General features: G+C 37.2%; 1 protein-coding gene across 4 annotated transcripts; it reads right to left on the bottom strand.

Moving 5' to 3' along the window:
- Nucleotides 1-4,986: 4,986 nt before the first annotated feature.
- On the bottom strand, nt 4,987-9,030 carry LOC147494627 (serine carboxypeptidase-like 7). 4 transcript variants are annotated; one of them, XM_086569156.1, is made up of 14 exons: nt 8,531-9,030; nt 8,226-8,371; nt 7,921-7,997; nt 7,674-7,796; nt 7,218-7,320; nt 7,090-7,127; nt 6,788-6,889; nt 6,598-6,684; nt 6,310-6,492; nt 6,127-6,198; nt 5,926-6,047; nt 5,525-5,638; nt 5,394-5,439; nt 4,987-5,312 (listed from the first exon to the last, which is right to left on the bottom strand). In XM_086569156.1, the coding sequence occupies exons 1-14, from the start codon at nt 8,671-8,673 to the stop codon at nt 5,229-5,231; spliced, it is 1,440 nt and encodes a 479-aa protein (XP_086425282.1). In that variant the 5' UTR covers nt 8,674-9,030; the 3' UTR covers nt 4,987-5,228. The 4 variants fall into 4 exon arrangements, with proteins under 4 accessions (XP_086425282.1, XP_086425284.1, XP_086425285.1 ...); XM_086569158.1 differs by having other exon boundaries at nt 8,559-8,975; XM_086569159.1 differs by having other exon boundaries at nt 8,584-8,975.
- Between the last annotated feature and the right edge of the window lie 1,895 nt (nt 9,031-10,925).

Here is a 10,925-nt window from a genome sequence, read left to right as displayed (position 1 = left end):
AAAGGATTTATTCAGGAAAGTTTAAGCCCATGTGAGGTTCCTGCTTTGTTAGTTCCCAAGAAGGATGGGTCTTGGCGTATGTGTGTTGACAGTCGGGCTATTAATAAGATCACTACCAAATACAGATTTCCTATTACAAGGTTAGATGACCTTCTAGATTAGTTACATGGTGATGTTGTCTTTATCAAGCTTGACTTAAAATCCGGTTATTATCAGATTCGCATCCGAATTGGTGATGAGTGGAAGACCACCTTTAAGACAAAGGATGGCCTATATGAGTGGTTGGTCATGCCATTCGGCCTCTCTAATGCACCCAGTACTTTCATGCTAGTCATGAACCAGGTGTTGAAGCCATTTTTGGGCAAGTGTGTGGTGGTTTACTTCAATGACATCTTAATTTACAACAAGGATACCGCGTCGTCTCATCTCCAGGATCTCCAGGCGGTGTTGTCTATCTTACACCAAGCTCAGCTCTTTGATGTTGTTGCCAAATCGTTTTTCATCTTGACTTCGGTTCGTTTTAAGGTTATGTGGTTTTTTTGAAAGGTATCTCTGTGGATATGTCTAAAGGCGAGGCGGTTCACTCCTGGCCTATCCCGACGACCTTAACTGAAGCCCGAAGTTTTCATGGGTTTGCTTCTTTTTATCGCCGCTTTGTTCCTCATTTTAGTACTATCACTGCTCCCATTACTAACTGTTTACGTGGTAGTAAGTTTCTTTGGTCTCAGGCAACTGAAGAGAGTTTTCAGTTTCTCAAGGCTAAACTTATTTCGGCACCAATTCTGAAACTGCCGGATTTTTCATCTCCCTTTGAAGTGTGTACTGATGCTTCTAAAGTGGGTATTGGGGCTATTCTTAGTCAGCATACTCACCCTGTCGCTTATTTCAGTGAGAAACTCTCAGGTGAGAAACAGAACTACAGTGCTTATGAGTTAGAATTTTATGTCGTTGTTCAAACCCTTAAGCATTGGCGTCATTATTTTATTCACTCCGAATTTCTCTTTTATACTGACCATGAAGCACTTAAGCATATTGGTAACCAAGATAACGTCAGTGCCCGACAACTGCACTGGTCTAGTTATTTGTAAGATTTTACCATTGTCTTGCGCCACAAATTTGGGATTCAAAATCATGTGGCGGATGTTCTTAGCAGGCGTTTTTTGTTGTTGGTATCCTTGCGGACTTTAGTTTTTGGGTTTGACTCTTTTCCTGAGATGTACACTAGTGATCCCTATTTTTCCCTTGTTCTGACTGATATACAGGAGGGCCAGTTATCTACGTTTTCTCTACAAGAGGTTTTTGTTTAAGGGTAAGTGGCTCTGTGTTTTTGCCTGCAGCCTTCGCCTCCGCCTCCTCACTGAATTGCATAATGAGGGCCATTTTGGGCGTGACAAGACACTACGGCTCGTCTCTGAGTCTTATTTTTGGCCGGGTCTTAGCAAAGATGTTCATAAATTTGTTGCGCGTTGTCATATTTGCCAAGTCTCAAAGGGCCATGCTACTAATGCAGGGTTATATATGCCTTTACCTGTTCCGAGTAGTCCATGGTGTGATATCATATCAGTATAGACTTTGTTCTGGGTCTTCCTCGTACTCAACGGGGTCATGACTCTATTTTTGTGGTGGTAAATCGGTTCTCTAAGATGGCGCATTTCATTGCATGCAAGAAAACTACCGATGGTGTCAGTGTTGCACAGTTGTTCTTTCACGATGTGTACCGGTTACATGGTTGCCTACCTCTATTGTTTATGATCGGGATACTCATTTCCTTAGTCATGTTTGGCGTTGTTTATGGAAGATGATGCACATTAAGTTGAAATTTAGTATTGCCTATCATCCACAGACGAATGGCCAGATAGAGTTTGTTAACTGGTCCTTGGGTAATCTGTTACGTTCTTTGGTGGGTAATAAGATCAAGCAGCGGGATTCTCATCTTGCCCAAGCCGAGTTTACCTTTAACCGTTCGGTTAATCGGAGTTCTGGGTATAGTCCCTTCTAGGTTCTTTATGGGTTTAATCCTCGCGTTGCGGCTAATCTGGCGCCTATTCCTGGTTTATAGCCTATTCATTCTACTATTTCTGAGATTGCTCAACACCTTCAGGATACTCATGATACTGTGAGTCAGAAGTTATTAGAGTCAAATGCAAAGTACAAGGCTACTATTGATCGCCATCGTCGGGATGTTCATTTTGAGGTGATTTTGTCTGGGCTGTACTTACTAAAGACCGTTTTTCCGTTGGTGACTATAATAAATTGAAACAGCGCAAAATTGGTCCTGTAGAGGTGATTGAAAAGATTAACGCTAATGCCTATCGCCTTCGTTTGCCTAGTCATATCCGGATTTTGGATGTCTTCAATGTTCGACATCTCATTCCATTTTGTGGTGATTCGTCTGACGATGAGAATGATTTAAATTTGAGAATGAATTCCTTCTAACCAGGGGGGAATGATGCAGTACATATTCTTGCTGAATAATACCTTGATGAATATGATGGGGTCGTGAAAGTATGAGAAGTTACTCTGAGTCGATCGAGGGCGGCACGCGCTTAGTTTTGCCTTCTCACAAGCGCGGGGTGCGCTCAAAGCTAGAGAATGTTATAGTCGATCGAGGGCGGCACGCGCTCAGTTTTGACTTCTCACAAGCGCACGTGCTCTGGGCTTTATTGTGGGATTTATGCGAACAGTCGCTTGTTTTGTTTATTTTTGGTAGGATTGGTTCGGTGACTTCACCACTTGTTTAGTTTAGGGTTAGGTCGCCTATTTAAAGGCTTAGGAGAATTGTGACAAGGCATTCATTTATTTTATAAAAGTTATTTCATCATTTCTTGGTTAAAGAGCGATTCGTTGATTGTTTGTGAGCTAACGCACTTAGTATTACATTAATTTCGATCTCATAAAAAGGTAGAAGCAAATGAGAAGGCAATGAGAAAGACCGAAACAAAAAAGATGAATTGTCCTTTTAAGCTAACTTTGTCTGCATTGGATGGTTGGACTGGACCGTCTTACAAAAAAAGGAGATTGTGTTGGTCTTGCATTAAGAACGGTTTATTGGAACCAACTTTAAAAGAAAAGACGTCCAGATTAGGCTAACTTTGTCTACATTGGATGGTTGGACTAGACCGTCTTATAAAGAGAGGAGATTGTGTTGGTTCTGTAATAAGAACGGTTTATTGGAACCAACTTTAAAAGAAAAGATGTTCAGATTAGGCTAACTTTGTCTACATTTGATGGTTGGACTGGACCGTCTTATAAAGAGAGGAGATTGTGTTGGTCCTGCATTAAAGACGGTTTATTGGAACCAACTTTAAAAATAAAGACGTCCATATTAGGCTAACTTTGTTTGCATTGGATGGTTGGACTGGACCATCTTATAAAAAGATGAGATTGTATTGGTCCTGCATTATTATTTAACACACGCCTTTTGCCGTGTGCTTGATGTTATTTGGCGTGTGTGGGGGATGGGGAATCAATAACACTAAGGTGACATCCGCTAACCCCTAAAAAAAAGTGTGTTTACATTGTTTGCATAAGAAACTGTAACAAAAAAATAAGGGTTATTTAGGGATTGGTCCTACTTATTTAGGGGTATTTAGGGATAGGTCCTAAAATTATCGATTATTAGGCTTTAGTCCTACTTTTATCGATTGACCTTGAGTCAACTCAATTGACCGTGGTCAACCCATTTTATAATAATATAACTTTCATTTTTTATGAAAATGGCCAAACTACCCTCCATATAAAAACAAACATATACTCTTTTTCTCAATCATTCAATCAAAATCTCACTTCTCATTTCTTTCTCTGATCTCAAAATGCCAATTTCCCCAATGCTGAAATTGTGAAAAAAAAAATCATTTTCAATAAATGGCTTTCATGACAGTCCTCGAATAAGATCTACGAGCATTATCAATCCACATCTATTAGAAAAGTTAAAGCCCACTTCCAATGACTTTCTACATACTTTGTAGTTAAGAAGATTGTAACCCCTTGCATTCTGTAATCCAATGACCAAGCAATAGATCAATCTCCCAACACCTTCAGTGACAAGATATATAGTACAACACGCCTTGTTCTGCCAACCGTCTACTACTTCTTTTGTGCAACAAGATCTTCAAGATATTGGAATATGTGTACTTAACTAACGCACAAGAGAATGGTCTCTAAAACAAAAATTTATGGCAATTTGGTTCCTGATTTGATGTTTCAATGCGATTGGTTGTTGTTTAAGTGTTGTTGGAGGTGTCGATTTGGTGTTGGTATGTCCAGATTGGGTTGTGGAAAATATGGGTAGAGAAGATGATCAATGGGTCGGTTAGAACCCAGTTCAGATCTTGGTTAAGTGGGCCTTAACTTTTCTAATGGATGTGGGCTGATGGCATGTGAGGTTAAAACTGTAAAGTTGAGTGTGATTGGACTTTCTTGTATGCAAAAGCTTATTTCTCATGATACTGTTCAACCCACGGTTTTGAAGGAGATATGGAAGATAGATGATGTAAAGTTGAGTATGACTGGAAGATAGATGGTTAAGGCTTTGAATTCTTCAATGGCAGTATATGGAAGCTTCAAATCTTTCAATTAGAGAGAATTAGTTTTTTAGGATTTAACCCCTCCTGTATTTGAGTTAATTAGGTTTTGGTCCTACTTTTCTGTCATTAAAGAGTTTGAAGTTCGTGAAATACCTTGGATCAATGTTTCTAATTTTGGCCATTGGATCAATGCTTTAGATTTTTTGACACGTGTCTATTGTTTAATTTGGTGTTCCAACGGTCCAATATAAAGTCACATACGAAGCACGCTGAAGGGTAGTTTGGCCATTTTCATAAAAAATGAAAATTATATTATTATAAAATGGGTTGACCATGGTCAAATGTGTTGACTCAAGGTCAATCGATAGAAGTAGGACTAAAGCCTAATAATCGATAATTTTAGGACCTATCCCTAAATACCCCTAAATAAGTAGGACCAATCCCTAAATAACCCAAAAAATAATATCTAAAGATGATTTTGTAATATTGCTTCTACAAGTTGCTTATTTGGTTTCCAAATTCAAATAAGAAAAAAATAACTATAATACGTATGCCAAGAATTCATAGGCCAATAAGAAATAAAAATACCAAATAAAAAGGAGTTCATAAAAACAAGAGTTTTCCTGCACGGTCACGGTAAGCATGGGCAAAACAGTGACGATGATTTCGTTAATAGTGCACTCGCAACAAGTTCTGTCTCAACTACAGAAGATTGTGAGATAACCACCTAGCTATCATGGCAAGGCATTCCTCAGGCTTGTATTCTGGAGCCGTGTGTCCCCCTGCCTGGAGAAGCAAATACAGAATATCGGATTGCATAAGATATCATATCATTACTAGACTTAAGAAGGAGAGGTACATTCTTACCTTGACAGTTGCAAATGTCATGCGGTTAGAGTATGTCCTCGTATACCTGCTAGCATAAGAATATATCGCTTAGCTATCAGATTGTGAAGAGAAGACTATGGTGGTTGAAACTTGTAAGTCAAAAAGCTTACCCTGCAACTTGACCACTGACTAACCACGGTCGCCAGTCGTCTATAATAGAGTAGTTGAGGGATTTAATCCAGGCTAGGGTACCCAAGTGATTTTTAGCATTGTCATGGTCCCCACTGCAAGGAAAAGTAATATTAGTAATTGAAGCACTTTAATGGAAAATGGAACCATGTTGCCATTCACTCTAATACAACACGATTCCATGTAACCCACCAACTTACCAATACAAATGTACAAGAATGTAAAAATTATTACCACAATTTTTGTCGAGTCAATAAAAGATTGGAAATGTAACCAATGGACATTGATTTTCCTTAGTTGACGACATAACAGAACAAAAACTATAATGAACTTGTTGACCCTTAAACCTTTAGTATATAAAGGGAAGGTGAGATATATCAACCTGTATATCAAAGCACGATAACCTCTAGCGTTGAGATTCTGATGATAAATTATACTACTTTGAACGTCTCTTTCCAAAGGTAACTTCCCAAATTTGCACCTTACCCATGTGTTTATTGATCCCTGAATGTCATCACAGAATACCGAACTGATGTTAATTATATCCCATCTCGCTCTTTGAATAGATGTGAAACAATCATACCTTTCTGATGTGGAGAGCACTACGAACACTATCATCATTTGCCCAGTAGACCAGGGACACATAATTAAAATCCTGCATAGTGAAGTTCAATGATTAATTAGGTATTGCTGAAAACTTCTTAGCATGGGAAGAGTATGAACTAATATACTTACACGCACGTTTAGAGAAAGAGATGGAACTTACCCTGCACTCAGACTCGGGGAAAAGCAAAGCTGGAAGTTTCTTTCCAAGAAATCTTCGATCTCCTTGTATCCTTCTTTCCAAAGGTAACTCTATAGTGCAGTTGTTGGGATCTGAAATGCAATTTGGCTCCCTAGTATAGCACTTTGGCTCCAAAATTTGGTTGGTGTTCACCCTTTTAATCAACTGTTAAACGCAAAAGAAATTTTGATTTTACATGTCTTTGACAGTTCCAAGAGGACTTAAAACTTAGAAGCCCAAGGAAGACAGACAAAATCCTCACACTCCCACCTCTAAAGCAGCTCCCAGATTCTTGACACATTCGACGTTCCTAGGATCTACATTTACATATTCTCCATTGCAAGTCCTTTTCGTCAACTGCAAAAACAATAAAAATAAATATCACATGCGCCTCAAGAAGAGCAAGCTATACAAGGAAGAATTTTAAAAAATTGGAATGTATTGTGGTGAATAGAATTACCTCATAGAGTTCGTCTGTTATAAGTGCCATCCTATGGGAGAACGGAATCTTTGAATTATCATCGAAATGCACATCTGTCATTGGGTTCCCTAATAGATATCCCTGGGGCATTACCATTGACCAATATGTTCAAGTTTAAACTGAAAATAACATGTTTTATACACCGCTTCTTATGCAAAGTGACCATTGACTTGATTTCTTTGAATGAGAGAAAGAAGAATAAATAACACAATGTGAAGATGTAAAGTGAACTCTTAAAATTACACAACAGCTTGCTTCAGATATCACTTCAGAGTATGTACCTTCAGATTGATGAGTGGTTTGTGCTGAGCTGAAATACCTGCCACACCACCATGAACAACACATTAAATTGAGCTGAAAAAGAAAATTGAAAGTTAAAGCTGGATGATCCAAATAAACAAAAACTCACCATCTGCTATTTCCTTGGCAATGATTGGAATAGTAATGCCACAATAAGAATCACCGCCAAGGTAAAATGGATTATTGTTGAACTCTGGGCGATCAGCCAACCACTAGCCAAAGATCATTCTAATTAGTTGAAATCTACATAGATGAAACACTTGGACAGGATGTTATGAATTATGATAGATCATGGATGTCTTGCATGATGAACTGAAAATATTGTGTCAATGAGGCAGGTGCGGTAAAAAACTTATCTCTTAAAACTGCCAAGAAGGCTCTAGTAATCTATTGACCTGTGATGTGAGCATACTGCTGCCGATGTGAACTATGTGGTTTGCAATTTTTACAGTTCTTTTTTTGGACTTTTATCTTTTTCTTTTCCGGTCCATTCTCACAGACTCTAAAGCGATGAATATATTTATGTGGCTTTCATGAGCTAAGTGTATCTGAAGGGCTTCCCCACCTTTCTTAAGAAGATATAAGTTTGTCTAGATGATTTTGTGTCACTGCTGTTCCATCCCAGCAAACTACTCGAGTACGAGAATCCAGTACCAACAGGTGCATCTAGAAAGATAATGCTGGAAACCTGGAAGTTCATTGTCACCATATAAATAGCAGAGCCTTCAAAAGTAATCACCCTCACAGATGGCTTTACAAGAACCATATTAGCGACAAAGAGAAATGACTTAAAATGCTTCATTCAATCATACCTTTGTCCAAGAGTATGGATTTAACACAAATGAAGGCAAGCCGCTCCCACTGTAGTCATCGTTGATCCTTAATGGACCTACATGGAACCAAAGGATTATGGGACTGTAGTATCCACCTCTTTTACAAGTACATCCGCCAATGCTCAAGTATTCTAAAACTCATAGGGTGTTTGCTTCGACACTTAACTGTTGATTACTACAACGGTTAAATAGTCATTAGAAACACAAGGCAACGAGATTGAAGATCTGTTGTGCCTTTCGATTCTGGTTTGATAGAATGTGATTAATGAAAAAACATGGATCACCTATTTCCAAAACCAGTCCACTGAAAGCAGAGCAACCAGGGCCTCCAGTGAGCCAAAGCATAAGAGGGTCCTCTTTGGGGTTCCTTTCTGACTCGACGAAGTAATAGAATAGTTCCACACCCTTTGACTCATCTACATTAACGTATCTGAATTGGGAACATAACTTCACCAATTAAAATGTGCACATATAATTTAAACATGTGTTTCATTTGCTTTATTATTTTTTGCTATGCAATCATGTTGTTTGCACAAGACATAAAGATGAGATAGTAAGTAATCTGTAGCAACACTAACTAGGAATTCACCCGGTTTCAAGTTGGAACGGGAGCAGACCTTGATAACCTGGTAGAGTCCTTACTTTTGAGCGGGAGAGTGCTACCACTTCAAAAGAAGAGCATTCCAGTAGAAGCAGCACAAGTAGAAGAATAAAATGCATTGAAACTGACATAAAACGAAGCGGTTCAAGGGACTGCTGTAGGAAAATAGGATGGGCTTCTTTACTAGTTATGCTATCGAAGAAGAAGAAGAAGAAGAAAGCAAATTTGATAAGAATAGCCAACCGTAATGTTATAAACTTGGTTAATAATTGAGATATCTGTAAATTGCGTGAGAGTATCGTACACTCTTGTGCTACGGCACCGGTCCGGTTATATTTAAGTATTTGAAGCCGTGTCACCCATTACTACAAAATCTCTAATGAAAATGATTTTATGTCACAATCTCTATTGAAAATGATCTGTTAACTATGCTAGTGAAGAATAAGAAGAAGAGTACATTTAAAGATAAGGATAGCAGATTTAAAGATAAGAAGACCTCTCTGATTCACGCATTGTACTTTAAAAGGTTTTTTGTTTTTGTTTTATTCAGCGTTTCTTTGAACGAGTTGCTAAACTCTGAAAACGATTTGCTTTCTATCAAAAATGACCTGGCTGTGGATCACTGGATGGGATATGAATAATGGGTACGGCTATTGCCAACGGCCAAAACAATTTGTGACAAAGATACTTCACCTCGGACACTTACAAAATTGAAAAAGAAAATACGAAAAAGTTTGTCTTGAATTTTTGGTTAATCCATTCCAATCCAATAAAATAAATTTTCTTTTCTATTCATGTCATATGTCATGAATATCTAATATCTTTTCATCTGAATGAACAATCTGTGTAGATTTTGACGCACCCCACCCCAATGTGACTTTTAATTAATTATTATGAATAAACCTATAAATAATTAATTCTAGCAAAATTGGTTTTTCACACTAACATATATAGCTATCACTATACCAAATAAATACTACTATTGACTTTATGGGAGAAAAAAAAAAGTTATTCTATATATTCAACCAGAAGATATAGGTTTATGAAGTTCTATTGTTTACACATTATATTATTTATGGTCCGAATAGATTATAAAATAATTGAGGAAATGCGATTAAAGATAGAAAAATGAATAGCTATGAAATTTTAGTTGGAAACCATTTTTTAATATAAAGTGGATATTTTAGAAGGGTTAAAATTTAAAAAAAATGGAAATGGAAGAAAGTTTGGAGAAGACGAAGTGTGGTGGATTTATGAATTACGAATTTATGATTAAAGGCTGAGGGCATTTTTTGCCAAATATGTATCTGGCCCTTGGCAAAAACAATTTGGTCATTGGCAATAGCAGGACCCATAATTTGGACCAATTTTAACTATGTTGTACATCTATTTTAAATACTAACTTGATTGCTTGTCTATATACTAAAATAGAGACCTCTAAGAGAGATTTTTTTCTCTCCTAGGTGGCACTCTAATATGAGAGATAGACTAGCTTTTCTCTCTCCTAGGTGGCCTCTCCTAATAGAATTGTGGTGACGTGGATATCTACTTGGCACTCTTTCATAAGGTCCATCAATTCCAAATTGCTTAAAACATTCCAATTTCTAATTCCTCAAAAATAGGAATCATCTTTCAATTTGGATTATTTCATAAAAAATAGGAAACATAATCTTATAAAATTGCTAATTGCTTAAAGCACTCCAATTCCTAATTCCTCAAAAATAGGAAAGAACTTCAAAAATAGGAATTCTCTTTCAATTTGGAATTTATATAAATTATTTCCTTAAAAATAGGAAACATAATCTTATAATTACCCCCAATATGTATATATTTCCCTTTAATGTTGGAATTAAATTAAGATCAACATAAACATGTAAGTTTTTCGTTAGCTGCGAGAAAGTAAATATAAAAATTAAAGAATCTAAAGTCTTTGCATTGAATCTAATTTGCGATCATACTAATTGGTTAGGTAATAACCATTACCTGATCGATTTATATTGCTTTGTCATAATACAAAGCATTGGGAGAACCCTATGCCACAATAATGTGCAGTGATGATACGGATCTTTTTCTCTTCTCTTGGTTCTATTGAAGGCATGGCATGGCCAGCAGAACTTAATTACCTTAGTTGATCGATCAAAGTAGAAACAAATTATATTATTTCTTATGACCTTTGTATATTCACTCCCATGAAGGGACATAAGCTCAATTTACTTACACTATAGTTTCATTTGATTTAACTACTTGTACCTGTTTATGACAGATCATTTTCTATACCTGTTTACACAATCGGACCCAAAAATTGCTAGACTCCTTTGTGCCACTTCGACCTTGATTAGGAACTTTTGAGAATTCACAACATAATTTCTTTGATATTAGGAAA

Source organism: Coptis chinensis, chromosome 6 (genome assembly GCF_015680905.1).
Source record: "Coptis chinensis isolate HL-2020 chromosome 6, ASM1568090v1, whole genome shotgun sequence".
Lineage (NCBI taxonomy): Eukaryota > Viridiplantae > Streptophyta > Magnoliopsida > Ranunculales > Ranunculaceae > Coptis > Coptis chinensis.
This window is presented reverse-complemented; position numbering and strand designations above follow the sequence as displayed.